The sequence below is a fragment of the Neomonachus schauinslandi genome, chromosome 3 (assembly GCF_002201575.2).
Source record: "Neomonachus schauinslandi chromosome 3, ASM220157v2, whole genome shotgun sequence".
Classification (NCBI taxonomy): domain Eukaryota; kingdom Metazoa; phylum Chordata; class Mammalia; order Carnivora; family Phocidae; genus Neomonachus; species Neomonachus schauinslandi.
In genome coordinates, this window is record NC_058405.1 from 189,761,793 (window position 1) to 189,786,951 (window position 25,159).

General features: G+C 37.0%; 1 protein-coding gene across 1 annotated transcript; it reads left to right on the top strand.

The window, feature by feature from the left end:
- Positions 1-2,531: 2,531 nt before the first annotated feature.
- On the top strand, positions 2,532-21,808 carry RBM44 (RNA binding motif protein 44). Its single transcript, XM_021678963.1, has 14 exons — positions 2,532-2,604; positions 5,030-6,642; positions 6,937-6,995; positions 7,984-8,160; positions 8,647-8,830; positions 8,995-9,017; positions 9,150-9,234; positions 11,740-11,854; positions 12,565-12,693; positions 14,934-15,013; positions 15,119-15,192; positions 17,805-18,093; positions 21,376-21,521; positions 21,657-21,808. Exons 1-14 carry the CDS (start codon positions 2,532-2,534, stop codon positions 21,778-21,780), a joined length of 3,171 nt encoding a protein of 1,056 aa, XP_021534638.1. The 3' UTR covers positions 21,781-21,808.
- The last annotated feature ends 3,351 nt before the right edge of the window (positions 21,809-25,159 follow it).

The following is a 25,159-nucleotide window of genomic DNA, read 5'->3' on the forward strand; positions in this document are numbered from 1 at the left end:
TATCCATCAGAAGTATATATAGCAATCTCAGTTTTTACAAGTTCTTTTTAGAAACCTCTTACTAAAATGCTTATTTTCTCATTGCTAACTTGTGTTTCAGTCCTCTCAGATTTGTCTGATATTTATCTATTTTTTCAAAGAATAGCTTTTAGTTTTAGTTATCACTTTTACTCTTTTCAAATTGGTCACTTCTGCTTTTGTATTAACTAATTCTTTTTTGATATAAGTACTTTAGCTCTTTTCTTGATTCTTGAGTTGACATCTTATTAGCTTATTTAGTTAGAATTAATAACAAGCATCTAAAGCTGTGTCTTCTTTTGGTTATAACTTTGGCCAGGTCCTATATATTTTGGAACTCTGTGCTCTCATTGTCATTAATTGGTTTTCAGTTGTTGAAGTTTGTACCGTTTATTAAGTAGCTAAGTCAGGATTCAAAGCCAGACAGTCTGTCTCCATGAAGTAAGCTCTCTGCTTTATACAGTTGACCCTTGAACAACATGGGTTTGAACTGCGTGGCTCTACTTACATGCAGATTTTTTCAATATGGTGCTGCTGTACTATAAATGTATATTCCTTACAAAATTTCTTTGTTTTTAATTTTTTTTTAATTTTTAATTTTTTGGAAAGATTTTATTTATTCATTTGAGAGAGAGAGTGAGAGCACGAGCGGTGGGGAGGGGCAGAGGGAGAGGGAGAAGCAGACTCCCTGCCAAGCAGGGAGCCTGACACGAAGCCCAATCCCAGGACCCTGAGACCACTAGCCAAAGGCAGATGGCCAATCGACTGAGCCACCCAGGTGCCCCTCCCTTTTATTTTAGAGAGAGCGAGCAAGGGGAAAGAGGGGTAGAGGGAGGGAGAGAGAGAGAGAATAGTAAGCAGGCTCCATTCCCAGCATGGAGCCCAACACGGTGCTCAATCTCATGACCCTGAGATCATGACCTGAGCCAAAATCAAGAGTTGTGCAGCCCCCCCTTATGAAATTCTTAACGTTTTTTTCTCTAGCTTATTTTATTGTGAGAATACTATATATAATACATATAATACAAAATATGTGTTCATCACTGTTTAGGTTATTGGTAAGGCTTCCAGTCAATAGCAGGCTATTGTTAAGTTTTGAGGAAGTCAGAGTTACACATGGGGGCTTGGCGCCTCTAACCCCTGTGTGTTCAAAGGTCAGCTGTAATGTCTTGTCATTGTAGCCCAGGGCAAACGAACTTAGATGATTTGTTCAGGGTCATTAATTGAAATAGTTCATTGAGAATTAGAACAAAATCAGGTTTGGGGTTTTTTTTTTCCAAACTCCTCAGGAACCTTTGTAATACCTGGTCACCAGAATTCCCTTAACGATACCTTAGCTTTTTAGACGTATAGACAGTGAAGATAACTAGGAACCAGAAGGCCCAAAATGGTTATGTGTGTTGGCTGGACATTTCTTCTGCTGGTCTCCTCTGGGGTCACTCATGTACCCATTGGGGTGCCTTGACTTTCCCATAAGTGACTAGCTTGGACTTCCGCATGTGGCAGCTGGATTCAAAGAATCCTTATCAGTGGCTTTTTAAAAACAGCTTTATTGAGGTATATTTTACTCCTTTCAAATGTACAGTTCAGTCTTAGTAACTTTACCAAGTGGTGCAACCATCATACCATAAATCAGCTTTAGAACATTTTAATCCCTCCAATAAGATCCCTTATCCCCATTTACAGTTAAACCCTCTTCCCATCCCCTACCTGAGGCAACCATTATTCTACTTTCTGTCTCTATAAATTGGCTTTTTCTATACATTGCATTTTTTTTTAAATTTTATTTATTTATTTGACAGAGAGAGACACAGTGAGAGAGGGAACACAAGCAGGGGGAGTGGGAGAGAGAGAAGCAGGCTTCCCGCTGAGCAGGGAGCCCGATGTGGGGCTCGATCCCAGGACCCTGGGATCATGACCTGAGCTGAAGGCAGATACTTAACAACTGAGCCACCCAGGCGCCCCTATACATTGCATTTAAATGGAATCATCAGTATGTGATCTCTTGTCCAACTTCTTTCATTCAGCATAATGTTTTTGAGATTACTCCATGAGATTATACGCCTCAGTTTGTTCCTTTTGTTGCTGAAAGATACTCCATTGTACGGATATGGATATACTGTTCCATTGGGCTTTAATAGGTCTATAATTTGTTTTGAAACATTTTGATCCAGGTTTGATAGCAGTGGGTCACACTGTAGCCTTCAATACTCTATTTTTTGGATTAAGACTTTTTTGGTAGCCTAATATATTATCCTTTAATGTTCCTTGGAAATTTTAAAAGAATGTGCCTTGTCTGTTTGAATAATATAATCTGACTTAGCTGTCAGTTCATACTTTTACAAAAGTTATTCAAATGTTCTGCCAGTTTTATCAGCCTTCTTATATTAGAATCTCTGATTATAATTGCCATTTTGTTAAATTCTTGATTTTCTAATAGTTTTTAAAATATAATGCCAAGTCTAATAATAGTTTGGTATTTATCCCTCTTCTAGAGTGCACATCCTTGAGAGATGCAGGCTACTGCAGTGGTGGAGATAGCTTCTGGTAAAGGCTCCCACTATAATGGAGGAAACATCCAGAAAGGTGAGGGGCCAGGCCAGTTGGCTTTATTCTGGGTGGAGAGAAGTACTAACTGTAATTGGGCGAGTTAGTTCCCTGTCCAGCGTTGCTACTTTTTAAGCCTTCCTCCTAGTAAGGTGGTAAGATTCAGCATGTTTTTAATTTAGCAAACTCACTCAGGTGATTTCTGGTGAATATGGGCAGCCTTCACAGGACCTCTTGGGTAAATGGAAGATTTAGGAAAGAAAAGGTGAGCCAGAAGAGAGGGTTTCTATTCAGCCAGGCCTTCAGGGTGGTAAGTGGAGGGTGGGCAGGTTGGCCTCTGCTGCCCAAGTTGTAGATGTTTTGTCTTCACCCAAATCAGAAATTTCTTTATCTGTGGTAATGGTAGATGAGAAAATAAGAAATAACAAGAGCATAAAAAGCAAGATGACTAAGTTTTTGTGCTTATGAATATATATGGTTTTAGCACAAACACACACAAAATATTAGAATAAAATATAAAAGAATACTTTTATAATCCTGTGGTAGAGAAGGCCAGAAAAACAAAACCCAGAAGTCAGGGAAGAAAAGACTGATCCATTTAACTAATCTAAAAAACATATAGTATAAGATTTTATAGGAAGTTAAAAGATAAGCAATAAACTAGGAAAAAGTCTCTCATATTATAAATATGAAAAACAAAGAATTAGTATCCAGAATACATAACTAACTCCTATACAAATCCCTAAGAAAAACAGATAAATTTAAAAGTGAAGCTGACACTTCTAGCCTTCGCTCCAACCGCATATTTATAATAGTTTGTCAGATATTCACATGTGGGTGTTTTATCACTGAGCTCAAACTCCACTTGCTTGGAACTGACCCCTCATTATCTCCTCCCTCCCTTGCTTTCTCTCTATTCCTCTTTATAAAGTGCCTCTATCCCTTTAGCTCCAAATATTCCCATTCAACTGTAATCTCAAGTTGTAAACCTTAGCATTATCTCAGAGTGATGTCCAAGCAGGTGGTAACCAGTTGGTAGTCATGAAATCAATTTAGCTGATTGCGATCAGCTCTTTTAAAATAAATTAAACACACCAGAAAATACCAAAATACATTGGACATAGAGTAGTTACTGTTTTGTTGGATTTTTGTTTCACTTATATACATATGTGTGTGTGTGTGTGTGTGTGTACTGGATCTTGATATAAAACGTGGTTCTGATTATCTTCTTAATCCAAAAAATTTCCAAAGCCATTATCTCTCCCTCATCTCCCATTCCTAATCAACCACCAAGTCTTGTCAGTATGGCGCTTTTATACCAGTCCCATCTTCTCATCCCTCTTCTGTACTTAGTCTCTCTGCCTCAGTCTCCCCTTCAAGCCTTTATTCTCACCGTTGCCAGGGTCATCTAAACTTATTCTATTCTCATGATTACCCTTTTAAGAAGCTTTCAGTAGTTGTCTGTTGCCTTAGAATAAGAGCCATACTTCTTAGCACATTATAAAAGGCCTCTTTCTGTTCATAGCTCCTGTCATTTCCATAGAGGTGTTTTATTCCAAAGTGGCTTACAATTTCCTGAAAATGCCATGTTCTTTCATGTAGCTAACTTTCTGTGTGCGTGCTGTTTGATTTGCCTAAAATAACTGCTTTGTTTCAAAACACTTTTTAAATGTAAAGTTTCCTCTGAAGTTTACTTCTTTCTTCTCAAGCATTTTCCTGCTCGTTAACACAACTCTGTCACTGTATTACATGTAAGTGTCCTTTTCTTATCTGTGACCCTTAGGAAAGCCGAAAGTGTTTGGGTGCAGTGCCAATGTCTTCTTCCCTTTGTTTCTGCAACGCCTGAGGCTGTCGTTAGGAGGCACCCAAAGATTATAGAGTGGCTGCCTTATAAATAGTAAACACCTTGCCATTGAAAGAATTCAAGACGAATCTTGGCTATTATCTCAGTCAGCTGGGGCTACCATAACAAAATACCATAGACTGGGTGGTTTAAACAACATATATTTATTTTTTCACAGTTCTGGAGGCTAGAAGTCCAAATTAGGGTGCCAGTGTGGTCAGGTTCTGGTAAGGGCTCTCTTCCTGGCTTGTGGATGGCTACCTTCTTACAGTGTCTTCACATGGTGGAAAGAAAGAGCAAGCTCTCTAGCATTTATCCCATCTTGAGGCACTTATCCCATCCTGAAGGCCCCATCCTCGTGACCTTATCTAGCCCTGATTACCTCCCAAAGGCTCCAACTCCAGTTGTCACACTGGGAGTTAAGGCTTCGACAGACATATGAGTTTCGAGGGGAATAAAATTTAGTGCAGAGCAGCAACCATAAGGGTTATTTGTCATGGGTAATGTAAAAATTATTCCTATATTGGGAAGAGCTTTGATCAGATCATATCTAAGGTTTTTCTGGTGTTTAGCTTCTGTATTGTTAATGATGCCAACATTTTCTTCTTTTTTTTAAATCAGATGCGCCTTCTAATCCTAAGAAAGAAGATTTGTTATTATCTTCCAATGGTTGTAACAAAGCCAAATTGGCTTTTCTTGATGATGACTGGGATTCCTTGGCACTAGAACAAAGAGCTAATGACAAAGAAGTCAGCAGTACTGACCGAATGGATTTATTGGAGCTATCTTGTACCGGGAGTCCAGATCCTAACAGGGAGAGCATGCTCTCTCAGTCTAGCGAGTTTGAGGACAGCATTGACTGTGCTTTCTTGAATGAAACATACTCTATACGTTATTCAGAGTCAAAACTAAAGAATGAAAGTCTCATTCGTTTAAATTCAGAAATAGATTCTGAAATGCAGAAAAGAGAAGGGGTATTTTTTGATATTTTGGAATATCAAGGTAATAAAATTATTGGCTTGGAAAGAACCTATAAGGTTTCAGATGATGATTATAAAGAAACTGCTGAAGATGCACAAAAGCATGATATAGATGAAGATTCACAGCAGGAATATCATAGTGCAGAAGAGCAAGAATACATAAGTACCCATTTATCTTTTGACCAAATGAAAACATTGAACATACCTAATCTGGAAGTTGTTAGATTGAGAAATTCAGGTTATGAAGTTGAATGTGCTAGCAATCTAGAAGGTAATCATGTTAAATTGGAAAGTAATTGTAGCATCTCTTTAGATTCAATTGATGTTTATGGACAAGAAGATGCACCTCATGTCTCCAAGTTTCAGAATTCTCTTGTGTTAAGAGAATATCATGAACCAAAGCATGAAATGTGTAAGGAACAAGAGATGAGTTTAATGTACCACACAGTCTTTGATGAAATTGTACTAGGGAGTAGTCCGCTTGAGAACCAGGAATCTCAGTCTAAGAGTGGTTTCTTGATCCCTCAGAAAGCATTAAAAACTAAAATGTATACTGGCAAAATGAAATGTCAAATAATTGAAAGTAAAGATTTTTGTGGGAATGCGATCGTTGAGAACAAAAAGTCGCACCACCTTGAAAATCCTAGCACATCACAACAAGACAAATCTTTACAGATGTTACTCCAACCCTGTAAAGATTGTCAAACATCCTGGACCTCTATTTTTGATGATTCAGTAATTTCTGCCTGTGGATATTCACATTATAAAAGCCTACAAAATACTCCGAATCCGGCCTTAGATTTTTCTGTTACTCTCCCGAGGATTGCAGTCAAAGACAGTCAGGCAGTAGAAGATACCTCCCTGAAGGTTGCTGATGGCAGTACGACAAGTAAAACTTGCTTTCACAATATAGAAAGAACACGTCCCAAATTAGTGACAGATGCAGCAAACGGGACAGTCACAGTTAATCAGACAGTGGACGTTAGCACTGATTTTAGGGCTTGTTTCACAACCAGCAGGGCAACAAGTGCAAGATCTTCTGTAGCATCTACTTCAAGCAATACAGAGATAACAATGATGAACAAAAAACGGCCTGGTGAATGGCCCAGTGAGAAACAGAGAAGCGTGGCTTGTAATACAGATTGGTCATGCATTCAGGATGATGATGATGCACCAGGGGCTGCGACAGAAGGATCATTGGGAAAATCTCTCTCAGTTGACAGTTCAAAACCTAATGGAAATTTCCTAAATAAGGTAAAGCCAATATGATTAATAATAAAATTTTATTTGACCTTATATAGAGGCTGTGTATGATGAAATAAATGGTTTGTTGAATTATAACAGGGGTCCCTAAGGCTTTTGTGAGGAAATGCTGAATGAGGAGAAAGGTGAATAGATTGCTGCCAAACTCTATCCTTCTTTGGTGGCAGCTGTTGCCACCAAGTCAATTAGAAATTGGAATTTTACATCTTACCAGTTTGGAACTCCAGATACAACATATGTTGTTTGTGATCTATTTCTAATTTTATTTTAAACCGTGTTTTCCAGGATCCCCTGGAATTAAGAAAAACATCTGCTATCACAGACTTAAAGAAACATCCTGAAAGGTAAATCAGATGTATAAACCTGCAGATATACATGGGGAAAAAAATCAAAACAGTAATTTGCTTTTTTTGTAGGGTGTCTAACCATATGGGATAATAGCTAAAAGGGACTTTAAGAGATCATCTATTTCAGCCATTTGCCTTCAAATAAATAAATATTAGGATAATGTATAACTTTAAAGCTTCTCACTTATTAAGATTCTATCTCAATAATTCCTTCAGAAACTCATGGCATCTTATCTTTATTTATTCAACACAAATCTATACTGATTTAATTATTCCATTTTCCTTCATTTGATCCCTCTCTAGACCAAAACAAAATAGCACCTATGGAAAACTTCACATATTTGAAGTAGTAAATAGCTGCTTTCACTGGAGTATTTTAATCTTGATTTTAATTCATTGTGTAATTTACTCTGCATCTGTGGAGAACCTGGGGTGGGGGTTCAGAGAGGAAAGGGCAGGTCTCTGAGAAGCCAAATTCGTTTTCATGCTCTGAGTTCATTTACTTTTTCTCCTTCACTCATTCTTCATTCTCCTAATGAGTTTAATCTGGTGCTTGCTCGCTCTCCCTCAAATAAATAAATAAATAAAATCTTTTAAAAGAGAGAGAGAGATAATACATTTAAGAACCATTTCCATCCAGAATGCTTATAACTTTAAAAAACGTTGGCCAAAGCTTGATTTAGGTTGAAAATCTATTGATTATGGATAAATAAAGTTGATTCTGTCCTTCAGAATCCTTTTTTGGTAAAAGAAAGTATAAATTGGAAACTTTTTTACTTCCTTGACTTCCAGAAAGAATATATTTACTTTGACTTGCCATCCTTATCTTCTGAGGATGTAATGTTTCCTACAGCCTTTCCATCTTAGTAGAAATTGATTTAAACTGGACAGAAAATTTTAAGAAATTTAAAATCTCTTTGAGAGGCATGTCATTAACAGGGGAAAATATTTGGAATCTTGCCTAATCCAGTCTTTTATTTTAAAGGGAATGTCAGCTTTCTGAGGAGCCGGCGAAGAGTTTGCCATCAAAGTGCTGTCAGGAAATCATGCAGAGAGCCATCAAAGCAGAGTTGCACCTTTTAAATGTTCACTATCAGATGTGTCACCGCCACTGCACTGATATTTACAAACTCATAGTGGAAAACAGGGCAGGGTTAAATAGGTGATTGTTAATTTTAAATCTGTATCTTCTTAGAAAGTCATTACACGCTTTAAATTTATACCAGAAAATTTCTTTAATTTTTATTTTTGAAAGGCAAAGTGAGGGGTAGATTGTAACTGGGTTTGTTAGCTGGCCTAGGGGTAATGGACTTTAAAAAGTCATACATTTTAACTTCATGGGGAGGCAGCAGGGTATGTCAGGATGGCGAATCCAGTGAAACGATAGATTGGATGTTTATAAAGTCCCAAGTATGGCTGAAGTCAGTAGCACAGTTTTGCATGACATCCTGCCACCTTCTCTCTAGCTTATATACTGAGGGCTGCTTCTGCTACCCCTAGAAAAACATCTTCTTTGGTTTTCTTTTACTAGATATTTAAAAGAAAAAGTCTGTAAAGATCTGGTAGAGTTGGAACTCAGCATATAATATAATAGTGTTAAATGGATGACTTGTGCCTAAGGAGTTTTGTAAATTTGACTTTTGAACAGAAATTTATCAAGTAATTCTACTAAGAAGGAATTAGGATCATCACTACTGTCTGTTTTGGGAGACTTAAAGGTTAGATATGAGAGCTTGAAAGAAAAAATAAACAAGGGCATGCCTCTGGAAGATATGCCCCCGCTGTCCGTGGAATCAAAATTATTATCGACCTTCTCTACGTTTGCTTCCACGGTATGTATGTATGTTTTATAATTAAAATTTTACTCTCTAAAATTTTACAGAGTTACTTTATTTATTCAACACAAATCTATACTGATTTAAATTTTACTCTCTAAAATTTTACTCTGCCTACATTTTAAACTAAAAGACTTTTCTTCCCTTTTCTCTCTTTCCAGCTAATGAAAGAAGAATCACATGTGTAAGTTATGGTTTCATCTAATGTAGAATGCATTAGATCTTAAAAATTGCTAAAGTCGGTTAACTTTAAGTTTTCTGTTGGTCCTTTTTCAGAACATTGATAAGCTATTTAATGAAATGTTTGTCTGTTTAGCTTTTCAGAAGCAGATCCTGAAGTAGATAATCAAAGTACACGTGATGTCGACGTCTCTTCAAGCCTAAAAAAGACACTCTCTCAAGTGAGACTTTTAAAAACTAGTTCGTTGGTGTAAATCTGTGATTTTATGGCTTTCAGAAGCTCTCACCTTTTTTTCTTTTTTTTTAAAGATTTTATTTATTTATTTATTTGAGAGAGAGAATGAGAGAGAGAGAGAGACAGAGAGCACATGAGAGGGGGGAGGGTCAGAGGGAGAAGCAGACTCCCTGCCGAGCAGGGAGCCCGATGCGGGACTCGATCCCGGGACTCCAGGATCATGACCTGAGCCGAAGGCAGTCGCCTAACCAACTGAGCCACCCAGGCGCCCCATTCTCACCTTTTTTTTTCACTCAGCTGGCTTTGTGTACTACTACCTGAGGGGTAGAACTGATTAGAAGGAACATAATGTCCTGATCAAATAGATGTCAGTGGTGTCTGTTCAGTAACAAACCAGGAGACGGCTGAGGATGGAAGGCAGTGACGTTAATGACTCATCATGACAGTAGTTAGGATCCTGAACTGTCTAAGGCAACCCTGACTGGTGGCCACCAACATGCTGATGCAGTGTGCTTAGAACTAGTAGAATGTTATCTGCATCTCATGAGGTAAAGTAATACCTCATTCATTTTAGACAAAGCAAAAGCTTAATTCCTTTTTTATTGAAATGACAAAATGAGTTTTTAAATGCCTTTCACAGGTGTTCTTGATCTCTCTTGTCCCCTAAGGAATTGTGTGTCCGGTAACAGTCTGTGTAAGGGCACTCTGCAGAGTGTGAAGCGGGATAGAAACACAGGCTCTATTCCTTGTGAAGTGAGGCAGTGCCGTAGGAAAGCTGAACTTTGTTGCTGTTTTCGGATTTTGGTCTTCACCCTGAGGTTATACTATTTGGGTAGTCTTAAATAATAAGATGCATTACGGAGCCAAAAGTAAAATAGTTTATTGAGTTATATACTTTCCTATTAACAAATGATTAAAAGTAAATTACCTTAGCAAATTATGTATTCCATTGTTCTACTTGATTAAAAAAAATCTCCGTTTTAACATCTAAAACCAGATTTTTATATCCTCACATTTCTTATATAATTTGCTAAAACACATTCATTTAATGGTATGTAATGTTCTGGAGGATTTTTTTTTTCATCATTGTAATGGTAACAATGATATAAACTTATTTGGGGAGAACAATAAATTCTTTTTTTTTTTTTAAGATTTTATTTATTTATTTGACAGAGAGAGACACAGCAAGAGAGGGAACACAAGGGGCGCCTGGGTGGCTCCGTCGTTAAGCGTCTGCCTTCGGCTCAGGTCATGATCCCAGGGTCCTGGGATCGAGCCCCACATCGGGCTCCCTGCTCAGCGGGAAGCCTGCTTCTCCCTCTCCCACTCCCCCTGCTTGTGTTCCCTCTCTCGCTGTGTCTCTCTCTGTCAAATAAATAAATAAAATCTTTAAAAAATTAAAATTAAAAAAAAAAAAAAAAAAAGAGAGGGAACACAAGCAGGGGGAGTGGCAGAGGGAGAAGCAGGCTTCCCGCTGAGCAGGGAGCCCGATGCGGGGCTCGATCCCAGGACCCTGGGATCATGACCTGAGCCGAAGGCAGACGCTTAACGACTGAGCCACCCAGGCGCCCCACAATAAATTATTTTTAAAAATACAAGATACAGATACAACAATTTTTATATAATCTTAGTTTGGGCTATAAGACAATACCTATTATAAGTTAGGATGAAATTTTAATACCTGTCTCATTAAATTAACAGGTTATGTGTGAAAACCAGTACAGTGGAGGGTAGTGTTGCTAAATTTCAGCTACTCATGTACCATCTTCACATTTTCCCATAGCCATGTATTACCTATAATCTTACTTGCTTTGTATTTTTAAATGATTTCTTTTTTTTTTTTTAAGATTATTCATCTATTTTAGAGAGAGCGCACATGAGCGGAGGATGGGGAGGGGGAGAGGGAGAAAGAGAATCTCAAGCAGACTCCCTGCTGAGCGTGGAGCCCGACATGGGGTTCCGCATCCCATGACCCTGAGATCATGACTGAGCCGAAATCAGGAGTCAGACGCTCACCTGATTGAGCCATCCAGGCGCCCTTAAATGATTCTCCTTTCTAAATAAATTTATGTGTAAAAAGTAACTATTAAATATGGGAAAGAAATGCTACTTTTTGTAAATAAAAGGTATATATAAGCACACATTACATTAAATGTATTACTGTTAATTGTTAATGTGGAAAATAGAACACTTCTGAAAATCATCTCAAGTACTCCTTGTGTGTATGTGTGCCACACTTTGCTAAATAATGGTAGTGTTGGCAGTCACTATACACAGGCTGAGTTCATATCCTTTTTCTTGTTAAGTGTGACCAACATAAAGCAGCAAGTTACTTACTTTCAGTTTGCTCACCTATAGAAAATGATTTTGCTTTCATTGCCTTCATTGTCATGAGGACTGAACGATGTTAGTGAAGAGTGCCTGCCACATAATAACAGTGCAGTAACGATTAGTCCGTATTTATTGTTGTTTTTATTATTTTAATCCTCAGATGTCCTTACTCTCTGACAGTAGTCATCCTAAACAGGATGCACTACCCAAGGAAGATGGTTTAAAAAATGGTGACGTAGATGTAGACTTAAGTCAGCTGAAACTCGATGACAAAGGTCAGTGTACAGATGTAGTCCTGTGTCATTGCCCAAAAACAAGTAGCAAAGTTTGAAATACTCCTAGTGCCCATTCATTAAATCAAAATCAATATTTTTAATTGACTGAATGGCATCATTCTGATTATGAACATTAAGTATGTTCTTATTACATCTATGTAACATCTGTAAGGTTACTTAATATATTTGATAATGTCAAATAATAATACAGATTCTTTCTTCTGGTTCATGTTTTCCAATCTGAAAATTCTTTCTTCTGTCCAGTTTGTATCTATGTAAATTGTACTGTTTTATTTTTGTCCTCTGTGAGAAGAGATAATCATTCCGGAAAGATCATTAATTCAATTTTTAATGAACCTGGTTAATCCCTTTTTAAAGATGTTTACTATTATTCTGTGTATAAAAATGTCTCTTCTTCAATAAAGGATAATTTAAAAATCAGAAAAGTAAGGCTTTTAATAAGCTAGGAATCAGTGTTAGTTAAAAGAAAACTGGGAAGCAGATCACTCAGAATAGTATTTTTTATTCAGGGGCTAGCAAAAAAACTTTTCTCAAAGAATCTTTATGCTTAGTTTATATTTTGCTGATATTTATTTTTACATAAAACTAGTAATTGTCCTCATGCTGATTTATTCTGAGAAGCTTTTTAGATAATTTCTCAGAGTTTAACATTATACGTAATTCATAGCTACTTCTGTTCAATTTCTCAGACTGCAAAAATTATCGAGAAATAAGTGAAGACTGGTTTGATGCTAAAGAAAACCTGACAGGAGTTGACTTGTCAGGAATACAAGAAAATCAAATAGAAAAAGACAAAGGGGATCCAAAGTTTCCACAAGGTTGGTTCTTAACAATTTACTAAGAAATCCTACTCTAGCTCGTTTTGTAACCATCTTCTGTGTTTTTCTGAGAACTAAACTGTTTTAATATTTTATTGTTTGTGGCTTTCCTTTATAATTATAAAAAATGAGAAATTGGACATTTAGAGGTCAGTATTTCTAGAGAGTAAATCAGTTTAAAATGTTCATTTCTTTCAGAAAACTACTAAAAGCTTAAATCCCAGATTTAGTTAGCAGTAGAGGTCTGAGTCCTTCCTGCCATTCTGGGCCAACACCAGTGATCCTCCTGGACACTCTCTTCCTCTGAACCCTCAGCAGATCTGTCAAATTGGCATGAGGGATCCAAATAGTCCTCTTTCCCTTACTTTCCTGAAATATCAAATTATTAAAGTTTTCACCTTTCATAGTCTTTAATTGCTTATAATAGTTGGAATTTCCTCTAGTATCTGTGATCATTGCCCTTCTATCATTTCTAAATATATGCTACCTTCCTTTATTTTATTTCTGTATGCTTCCATGGATTTTTATTTGATATAATAGCAATGGTTTTATTGGGCTTTTTTGCTTGCATAAATAATGCTTATTAAAATTTTTAAACAGGGACATCTGGTGGCTCTTTCAGTGAAGTATCTGCCTTCAGCTCAGGTCATGATCCTGGAGTCCTGGGATCGAGTCCCACATCAGGCTCCCTGCTCAGCAGAGAGCCTGCTTCTCCCTCTGCCTCTCCCCCTGCTTGTGCGCGCTCTCTCTCTCTCTCTCTCTGTGTCAAATAAATAAAATCTTTTTAAAAAAAGATTTTTAAACAAAATATAAGAAAATTTAAATTACCTGAAGGTTCTCCAGTCTGCAGTAACCACTATTACCATTCATTTATGCATTTTTATGCCTGTATTTCATACACATATACAGTTTAAAATAAATGACATTTTATCATCTAGCTTTATCGTAACTACTTTTTTTCCTTCCATTATTTTTGTCCATATCACTTAGCACATACTGTGTACTTACCTTACTTGATCTATGGACTGCCTTCCCACATCACATATTAGCTAAGTGAGGTTGGATTTTTTTTTATAGTTTGTTCACTACCTGTCTCCAGTGCCACATACAGTGTTCTGCCCATGGGGTAGTTAGTAGTCCTGTTGTATTGAACCTAGTGCAAGGTAAAGGGGATGAGTCGAACGTATGTCTTCTAGTGCCTATTCGCTGTAGCTTCTTGCTCCCTCCACACCCCAGTGTAGAAGTATACAGACAAACAGTTTCACTGTCTTCTCTATGACGGTACATTATAAACCAAAGAGATTAAGCAAGCTAAAGGAAGCAAGTTAATGAAGAAGGTTGGGTTATTATTGCCTAGAGATGACGGAGTCTGCCTGCTTTGCAGCACCACCACTGAACTCGATTCGTGGGGTGAAGTGCTGGGTGTCCTGCCTGCAGTGTGAGGGGCACTCAGGAGGGGTGGGGCTATTATTATTGAGTGAAAAAACTAAAACTTACAACCATTCCATTATTATATAAAACTATAAAACAAATAAATTAAAACTACTCTGAGAACTCATGCACCAGATATTTATTGTGTACTACCTATGTGCCTGGTATTGGTTTTGACAGTAAACTGAAAGAATCTCAATTCAGTGAATCCTTCTTGATTTCAGAGCAAGTTCTCTTCAAAATGGAGACCATGAAAATGCATTCTGAGAATGGAAAAAAACTGTATCTGTAATCCTACTATTTGTGGTTCCCAAAAAGTGCTATGTAAATCAAGTTGTTTGTACCCCGCCCTTTTTTCTGTTGTGCCATTACCATTAACAGGCTATATACCTGCTATTGATATTTTTCTGATTTCAAGGTTTTGTTGGTGTGGTGTTTCCCGAACACAGGAATATACATAAGCCCTAGCCACGATTAACATGGGGGCAGTTAGGGTCCTCTGCACATCCAGCTTCCTAGATAGCACGTCTTTGAACCAAAGACAAATGAAAGACACCTTTCTTAATTGTAATGTAATTGATTATCCTGAGGAGATGTTATTGACCCATTTTTGAGCTACAATCCAATCTCTGAAGATGATATGATTAAGGCCCTAAAATCTTAAAACTGTGCTCTAGGCTCTTGGTCTTCAGACTAGTGCTGATATTCGGTAATAACTCTGTAATAAGCTTTATGATAATAAAAAATTTTTTCACATTTCTTTTAAAATATCAAAATAATAGTCACATATTATGTTTCTCTACAAGCAGAAATGAAGAATATTGAACCTTTACGAAAAGATAAAGGTTATTTGATACATGTTGGTGGTCTCTGCCCTTCAGTATCTGAGGTATGCCAGGACTTATTTTCTGAGTTTCATAAAATCTATTAATTGTTCATATTTTGATTATTTTTTATTTTTTCTACCTTTCACGAACTTTTATTTTTCTTTCAGGCTGATTTAAGGTCTCATTTCCAGAAATACCAAGTTTCTGAAATTTCAATTTATGATTCTTCTACTAATTATAGGTAGGTTTCCCAGATTCAGTAAGGTGCATCTACTGGGTGTGTGCTGTGTGCCAGGGGTTGTGTGGTGGACACCAACCGAAGTGGCAGTAAAGTCAAGGGCCATTTCCGCAGAGCTTTCCCAGCCAGAGGGATACATCACTAATGGTGCTGTTCCTAATCAAATCTTCCATTATACTTTTTAATTTGCCATTAATGGCTTATTGATTTTTGTGCACTTAATCCTATTTCATTACCATTTCATAGGGGCAGTAGAGTGCCTTAGTTAAGAGAATGGGCTCTATAGCTAGATGGCTTATGTCTTGGGTTCTGTTCCCAGTTGCATCAGTAGCTTGCTGAATAAATTTGGGCAAGTTATTTAACCTTTCCATACCTCAGGCGCTTCATCTGTAAATGGGATAATAATAATACCTTCATCGCATTGCTATGAGACAATTATTAATAAGTAAAGCAATAGGAATATAGCCTAGCATATAATAGGCACGCAGAAAATTGTACTTAGTTTTATTATTTTTAATTTTAGTTACCTTTCAGTTGATGCTTTTTTTTTTTTAAGATTATTTATTTATTTATTAGAGAGTGAGCAGGAGAGAAATAGCATGAGAGGGGAGAGGGTCAGAGGGAGAAGCAGGCTCCCCGCTGAGCCGGGAGCCCGATGTGGGACTCCATCCCAGGACCCTGGGATCATGACCTGAGCTGAAGGCAGTCGTTTAACCAACTGAGCCACCCAGGCGCCCTTAGTTGATGCTTTTATGTTTATCATGTATATACAGTCATTTCCAATATTTATCATGCTACTTTCTGTTTTGTGACATTGTAGGAATATTCAAAATTATCAAATAAAATGGTGATAGCTTGGGGCGCCTGGGTGGCTCAGTCGGTTAAGCAGCTACCTTCGGCTCAGATCATGATCCCAGGGTCCTGGGATTGAGCCCCGCATTGGGCTCCCTGTTCAGCAGAGAGCCTGCTTCTCCCTTTCCCTCTGTCTGCCACTCTGCCTACTTGTGCTCTCTATCTCTCTGTCAAATAAATAAATAAATAATATCTTTATAAAAAAAATAAAATGGTGGTAGCTTAATGGAAATGCCTTAATTATTTTATCACTAATGAGGATAGCTGTTTATTTCAGATGTAAAAGTCTTTATCAATTAAGAAAGGATCCAATACGGGTGCTTGGGTGGCTCGGTTGGTTGGGCATCCAACTCTTGATTTTGTCTCAGGTCATGATCTCAGGGTTGTGAGATCAAGCCTGTGTCAGGCTCTGCACTGGACATGGAGCCTGCTTAAGATTCTCTCTATCCCTCTGCCCCTTTCCCCCCACCTTGAGCTCTCTCTCAAAAAAAAAAAAAAAAAAGTTGTTTAAATGGAGTCACTTAAGATCATGGGCTTTTTAAATTTGACCTATTGATGTGTTGTTAATACATTCCACTACATTAAAGTAGTTTTGTGATCCTGGAAGTATTATTTGATGTGAAATATTCTTTTAGTATTTGTAATCCTTTTTTTAAAAAATTTTGTTTTTTTATTACTTGAAGTATTATACATTCTGTGTGGAAATTTAGAAAACACATTTTAAAAGAAAAACAGAGGAACTTACAACAATATAGCCATAGTTCTGTCTTTTGAAAACAACTCCTTTTCAGATTTGGTGTATGTCCTTCCATTGACACATCTAGGGCTGGTGATTTCAGAAGGATAACTCTTGCCTAACTTTCTCAATCAGATGGTTAAAATTCTGGTTAGATTTTCCAACTTCTTTTTTGGTCCTCTTATTTTTCTACGACAAGGTCCTATGGACATTATCTTACATACTCTGCCAAATGTTTTTAAAATTAGCCTTTTACATTTAAGACTTTGATCCACCTTGAGGTTATGTTTTGTGTATAGAGATTAATTTTAATTTTTTTAGAATAGATAACCAATTGTCCTAAGATTACTAATCTGTGTTACTCTGTCATAGAGCAACTTTGCAAATGTTGTACATTAAATTTTAATATAAAATTAATAGAGAACTCATAAGAAATGCTGTCTTTTACTTCCCATCTTTGTTTCTTTTTTAAAGATTGTATTTATTTATTTGATGGAGAGAGTACAAGCAAGGGGAGCAGCAGAGAGAGGGCGAAGCAGGCCCCCCACTGAATAAGGAGCCCGATGCAACATGGGTCTTGATCCCAGAACCCTGGGATCATGACCTGAGCCAAAGGCAGACGCTTCACCCACTGAGCCACCCAGGCACCCCTAATTTGCCTTTTTTTAGGATTTTTAAATTTATTTTAGAGAGAACAGGAGTGGGGTGGGGGGGGCAGAGGGAGAAGGAGAAGCAGGCTCCTCACTGAGCAGGGAACCCCATGCAGGGCTCGATCCCAGGACCCTGAGATCATGACCTGAGCCAAAATCAGATGCTTAACCAACTGAGCCACCAGGCTCCCCTAATTTCTTTTTATTTAGTTATTCTAAATGAATATTCTTCCTAATCCCAAGGTAAGTATATTAACTTTTATTTTTAAGGGCAGCTATTCTTGTAAAAGATATGTATGTATCCAGTAGTTACAATGTGAAGTTTGAGGCAATTTAGTCATTAACAACCTTTTGGTTTTCTGCTTTTTATATGTTAGATATGCATCCCTTGCTTTTAAAAAAAACATTGATGCAAAGATGGCCGTGAAAGAAATGAATGGGATAGAAATAAATGGAAAATCAGTAAATGTGCGGCTTGTTAAAACTCCTGGAGAATATACATCACCACTTTCCTACAAAAATGGAAATAAAGTTACTTGGAATAATTTGGAGAGAAGCACCAACAAAGAAATTAGCTCATTCTCCTCTATTTCAAGATTGCCCAGAACTAGGCCAAGGCAGCTGGGATCTGAGCAAGACAGTGAGTTTTTTCCTTTTGACCAGAAGGTTAGTTTTCTTGATGGATCTCTTCAGTGGTCTTTGTATAGGACATACTGCAGTAAGTAGCTTTGTAGAACAAGTAACTCCAGAATCAGGGAGCTTGAAGTGGAAATGAGAATGTTAATCTGTATCCTTTTTAACCTTGGATCCACCCTAACCTGTTTTTTGTACAACTCCAGTTGCTCTTGGAGGAGTGGGGGATGTGGATCTTTGTAGATCTGGCTATAGATTATTTCTCTTTATCTTTAACTAGACTCTTTGCCAGTGCTTTGCAGTCTTTTTTGTACCTATTCTTGGATAGTATTCCTGTGTAAGTAGTTAATTACTCTCTCATCATCCTTTCTCACAGTTAATCTTGGCTCATAATTATTAAAACCATAAAATATAGTCATTTTATTATATACATGCCCTCAATTTTACCTCATCAGGGTTTTAAACACTTACATGGAAAATGATGAGGTTGCCCCTTTTACTCTCATCTCTCTGCTGTTCAGCAACGTGCCTGGGGTCCTATAGGAGTTCCACAGATTTTTTAAAAAAATTTACATAGAGTAAAATTCACTGCTTTTGGTATTTTCAAGTTTAGGCACATGGATGTGTAACCACCACCACAATCAAGATACAGAACAGTTCCTTCATTCCAGAACATTGTCTTATACTCTGCTATTTCCTGTTCTTATGATTTTACCTTTTCCAGAATGTCATAGAAATGAATATTTTGTAACATTATTAGCCTGACATCTTAGCTTAATGCATTTGAGACTGATCCATATTGCTGTGTATATAGCATTTCATTCCGGTTTATATTTTGGCCACTTTTATTGGGTTGTTTACTTTTTTAAGGTTTTCATTTTAAATTCCAGTTAGGTAACATACAGTATATTAGTTTCAGGGGTACAATATGGTAATTCAACACTTCTTAAATCTACTGGTGCTCCTCACAACAAATGTATTCCTTAATCCCTATCCCCTCTTTAACCCATCCCACCACCCACCTCCTTTCTGGTAGCCATCATTTTGTTCTCTATAGCTGAGTCTATTTCTTAGTTTGTCTCTTTCTCTTTTTCCCCCTTTGCTCATTTGTTTTTTTTTTTTCTTAAATTCCACATATGAGTGAAGTCATATGGTATTAGTGTCTTTCTCTGACCATCTTATTTCACTTAGCATAATACACTCTATTCATGTCATTGCAAATAGCAAGATTCCATTCTTTTTTATGGCTGAGTAATATTCCATTGTATATGTATACCACATCTTCTTTTTCCATTCATCAATCCCAAAAAATGAGTAATCTCATTAAAAAATGAGCAGAAGACATGAATAGACATTTTTCCAAAGAAGACATACAGATAGCCAACAGACACATGAAGAGATGCCTAATATTGTTTATCATCACAGAAATGCAAATCACAACCATGATGAGATACCACCTCACACAAGTCAGAATGGCTAAAATCAACAACACAAGAAACAACAGATGTTGGCGAGGATGTGGCAAAAGGGGAACCCTCGTGCACTGTTGGTGGGAATGCAAGCTGGTGCAGCCACTTTGGAAAACAGTATGGAGGGTCCTCAAAAAGTTAAAAACAGAACTACCCTGCAATTCAGCAATCGTACTACTGGGTATTTACCCAAAGAATACAAAAACACTAATTCAAAGGGATACATGGACCCTGATTTTTATGGCAGCATTATTTACAATAGCCAAATTATGACAACCACCCAAGTGTCCCTTGATTGATGAATTGTTGTTTATCTTATTATTGAGTTTTGAGAGGTTTTTTATGTTCTGAATACAAACCTTTTATAAGATATATATATGACTTGGGAATACTTTTTCTAACCTGTACTTAGTCTTTTCCTTCTTTTAATACTGTCTTAAAGGAGTTTTTAATTTTGATGAAATACAGTTTATCAGTTTTTTTCTTTTTTAACTTGTGCTTTTAGTGCTATATCTAAGAAATCTTTGCAAAACCCATGGTCACAAAGATTTTGAGTTGATTTTTATTTAACACATGAGGTATTATCACCTTTCTTTTCTCAGCTTCTCAACATTTATTCATTACATTCATTTATTTAGAAAATATTTATTGTCTACCATGAGCGGCAGAACCTGGCTCCGCTACCTACTTATGTGACTGGGCAAGTTACCTAATCTCCATGTCTGAGCTTCCTTATCTTAAAATGGGAATAATGGTTCCTGCTTCACAAATGTTGTGAGGTTTAAATGAATTTCATACAGAAAAGTCCTTAGAACAGTGCCGGGCACAGAAAATGCACTCAGTCAATAGTAGCTGTTACTGTTGTTGAGCAGTAATTTGGCTCTTTCTTGGAAATCTCATCCTTTCTGTGGTTTAAACTATCACTTAAACTATTGTATCCCAAATTTTTATTTATTCAGCAGTTATTACATACCAACTATATACATAAATATTCTAGGCACTGGGAAAGCAGCAAAGAACAAAACAGACCAAAAAATATGTGTTCTTGTTTAACTTAAATCTAGTGAAGCAAGGCAATAAACAAGTAAAATAGGTAATGTTCTGATGGGATAGATATAATATTTTATGTATTTTGCCCTGTCTTTTCATCTAGACTTTAAAGTCTCAGCTCTTCATTTAGTTTGAATTTTTATGGGATATGTAGTGGTTTCATACAATTTATAGCCTACTTGCATGGTTAATACTAATTAATCATTTTAATTTTGTCTGTTCGATTGGATTGTAAGATTCATAGGTGGAGGAGTTTCTTATTTATATGACTAGTTTTCCTTCCATAGTATGTGGTCCAATTCTGGACATATAGTCTGTGATGATTACATATTTAGTAAATGTAATATTTATAATTAACTATGTAAAGCAGCCTTTCTCTGTCAGGTTAGGTAAGAGAACTAAGCCTCCATGCCATAAGCCTAAGATATCCACTGTATGTAGTGAATTAAACTTTCTCCTGCTCTGAGAATGGAACTAATTATGTCTTATCTTTGGGGAAATTGAGAAAATAGTTAACATCTGTATTCTGTGGTTCAGATGAGGAATCCCAGTTGAGAAAGGCTGATGTACTAACTTCAAGTATTTTGTCACTATTAGAAAACATGTGTGACTTTTTTTTAATACATGGCTCCGAACATGGCTCAAGTAAATCTACTTGGTATAAATAATCCCAAATCAAAGTAAATTTCTTAGGAATTTTTATTTTACCATTTGTAATTTTAAATTTTAATTAAATAAGCTAAAGTGTCTATGTAATAGTCACTGATTTTAAGAAAACTTTAAAATGCTTATTTAGGGTGTCAAGAAGAATTGTAAACAGATTGAATCTACTAAGTTATTACCTGATACACCTACTCAATTCATACCTCCAAATACATTGAATCTGCGTAGCTTTACCAAAATCATAAAGAGACTGGCTGAACTACATCCAGAAGTTCACAGGTAATGACTACAATTCTATTTAAAGTGGTTTTAATATTTTTATGTAAAAATATAGTTCAGTGTGATAACTTATCCATATTTAGAATGTGTTACTTTGGAAAGACAGGTGCTTACGTGTGTTTTCCTTTTGCATAGAGACCGTATTATAGATGCTCTTCAGGAAGTAAGAATAAATCATAAAGGTTTTCTGAATGGCTTATCTATTAATACTATTGTGGAAATGACTTCATCTGTCTTGAAAAATTCTGCTTCCAGTTAGGAATGAAAGAAGCAACAAGAGGTAAATCAAGTATATCTTTTATATTTAAATATTACTTAAAATTTTTAAGCTCTTGATTTTTTGAAATGAAAAATAGTATTAAATTTAAAGTAATAAAATAAGGATATTATAAAATTAAAAGGCAAACATACTGTATTAGTTAACTACTAATACAAAACCAATTACCCAAACGCAATTGCTCAAACAACATTCATTATCTCCTAGTTTGCAGGTCAGGATTCGGGAGTGGCTTAGCTGGGTGGTTTTCACTTAGGAACTCTCACAGTGTTGCAGTCAAGATGTTGCTTGGGCTGCAGTCATCAGGAGGCTTGACTGAGCCTGGAGGATGTGCTGCTGAGATGGCTCGTTCACAGGGCTGTTGGCCACGTGGGCCTCACCACATGGACCTCTCGTTGGGGCTGCTTGAGTGTCTTTACATTGTGGCAGCTGGCTTCTCTAGAGAGAGAGAGCAAGATGGAAGCTGCAGTGTCTTTGTGACCTAGGCATACTCCATGGTTTCTGTCACATTTTAGATGTGAGTCACTGTATGCAATCCACACTCAAGGGGAAGGGAATTAAGCTCCCCCTCTTGAAGAAAAGTGAATCAAAGAATTTGTGTATGTGTTTTAATTACATGCACAAACGTGGGACTCTTTGTTATAAAATAGTGAATGGGGATTTGTTTTCAGTTATAGCTGTCTAGGTGATTAAAGCCAACTTGCTATAGAGAGCAGCTAGAAAAGCTGAATAAATGTAAAGAATATCTGTTTGAACAAGGCACTGGGGAGCTATCCCCGTGATCATGAATTAGTGGGCCAAGGTACAGAGATGAGTCTCAGGAAAATATGCCCAATGTTTGGGACATGTTTTCCCTGGTATTATTTGCAGAGGGGTAGCTAGTTTAAGGGACCCTTCTGATAACATTGAAGCCAGGGAGATGGGGCCTTGGTGAACTCTCAGCAATGGGTTGGAACCCCAGCAGGTTGTACTGCAGTAGTAACTATGAACCAGAAATAGTTCTTCAGAGGGACTGTAACTCAGCTTCAGAATTTATTCCCTGAGTTGAGTGAAATGATATGGGGTTATTTCTGACATGCACCTAGCAGAAATGAAGATAAGAATTCTCTGGAATAAAGTAATGTCATTTTAGGCTTCAAATTATTTCTACCAACAATTTTGTGTATACTAGTTATTTTGTAAATAAGAGTGCACAATCCAAAATAACTAATAAATGAAATAAGGCCACGTGAATGAAAACTACTAGATAATAAACACTAGGTAATAGAAACTAGCCACAGGAACTCCAGATATTTAAGTTATCAGACACACTTAAAGAATATATGCTTGGGGCGCCTGGGTGGCTCAGTCGTTAAGCGTCTGCCTTCGGCTCAGGTCATGATCCCAGGGTCCTGGGATCGAGTCCCACATCGGGCTCCCTGCTCGGCAGGAAGCCTGCTTCTCCCTCTCCCACTCCCCCTGCTTGTGTTCCTGCTCTCGCTATCTCTCTCTGTCAAATAAATAAATAAAAATCTTTAAAAATAAAAAAAAAAATAAATAAATAAAGAATATATGCTTATATGTGATAGACTGTTTGCAAAAATGGCCATAATTATTCTCTTCCCTGCATTCGTGATTTGCAAAAATGGCCATAATTATTCTCTTCCCTGCATTCTTGACCCTTTGCAATGTGACTTTGAAGCTCCTTTCATCAAGATGTGGAATCTGTTTTCCCACCCACTTGAATCTTTTGACTTACTTTGACAAGTTGTGCCTTTTGACTTACTTTGACAAGTTGTGCCTTTTGCAAGCCTAGTCTTCAAGAAGACTTGATTACTCTGCTCTGTCTTGGAAATTTGCTGCAGCCACGTGAAAAAGCCCAGACAGTCTGTTAGAGGACAAAAGATTACATGGAGGATAGCCAAGGCATTCCAGCCTGTAGCCAGCTGCTCCTGAACATGTGACAGAATCTGGCATAGATCAGGAGATCAACCCCCCTCCCGCCCCCCGCCACCCCCTCCCGCCAGCCTCATAGCTGTCCATAGATAGAGGCATGAGCAAGCCCAACCAAGATGCAAAAAATCCCTCACCTGAGTCCAGCCCATTGCTAAATGGGCAGAATTATAAGCTTAAATAGATAGTCGTTTTAAGCTACTAAGTTTTGAAGGTGATTTACTGCACAGCAAAAGCTAACTGATTCAGATATATTATAGTCAGGGGGACAAAAGACAAGATTGAGAATTTCAATATAGAACTGAAAATATTTTAAAAATGGAAATTCCATTAATGAAAAAAAGAAAAATTTAAATTAATAACTCAGTTAATAGGTTCTATGGCATATTAGACAGTTGAAGTGAGAATTAGGCTAGGAAAAAAAAAAGATAGGTTAGAAGAAACTGTGGAATGAAGCACAGAGAGAGAAAAGGATACAAAACCTGAGAGAGAAGGTGAGAGAGAGATAGAGTGGGGCAGTCTATGGATATAACTGAGTTTTAACAAAAAGAAGGGAGAGAAAATAGAATAGACAAAATTTTTGAAAAAAAATGGCTTAAATATTTTTTAAATGATGAAAAACATCCTGCCATAAATTCAGTAAAACCCTTTCAAATCCCAAACAGGGAAAATAGAAAGACATCAGTATATCGAGAAAAAAAGCTAAAATCTATAAAGCAGCCAGAGAAAAAAATTTACTTCAAGAGTACAGTTAGATAGACATCTGATTCTTAACAGAAACCATCAAATAATTCTACAAACTTTGAGTTCTATACTCAAAAAAAGAACCTTCAGGAATAAGTGTGAAATAAATATATCTTTACTCAAAACTAAGATAATTTATTACTTAGAAGAAGACTCACTTATAGTAAAGAAAATACTAAAGAGTGTTCTCTAGGAAGAGGGAAAGTGATTTTAGATGAAAAGTCAGAGATGCAGGAGAAGTGAAGATTAAAATGTGGTATAGATCAATTAGTATTGACTACATAAAACAAGATCAGTGGTATTTTACAGGTCCCATAAAAAATATATGACAATAGTAGCATCTAAGTTGAAAGGAGATTAGGTACTTATTATTCTAAATGCCTTGTAGGTTGGGAAGAGGGTAAAATGTACTGTGTTGGGGGTCCCCGGTACTACCTCCCCGCAGGCTCAGTGATTCACTTGGAAAACTCACATGACTCAGTATATGGTTGTACTCATGGCTTTAATGTATGACAACACAATGATACAAAGCAAAATCAACAAAGGGAAAAGCCACATATGGTGCTGTCTAGAGGGGACCAGTCATTGGCTTCCAAGAGTCCTTTCCCAGTGGAGTCACATAAGGCGTGCTTGTTTCCTCCAGTAATGAATTATGACAACACATACGAAATGTTGTATACCAAGA

Excerpts from the sequence above, each read along its gene's own strand:
- RBM44 (XM_021678963.1), top strand. The coding sequence starts at position 2,532 with ATGCAGGCTACTGCAGTGGTGGAGATAGCTTCTGGTAAAGGCTCCCAC. Across the intron at positions 8,161-8,646 it reads AACAGGGCAGGGTTAAATAG|AAATTTATCAAGTAATTCTA; the intron begins GTGATTGTTAAT and ends ACTTTTGAACAG. Across the intron at positions 9,018-9,149 it reads ATGAAAGAAGAATCACATGT|CTTTTCAGAAGCAGATCCTG; the intron begins GTAAGTTATGGT and ends TTGTCTGTTTAG.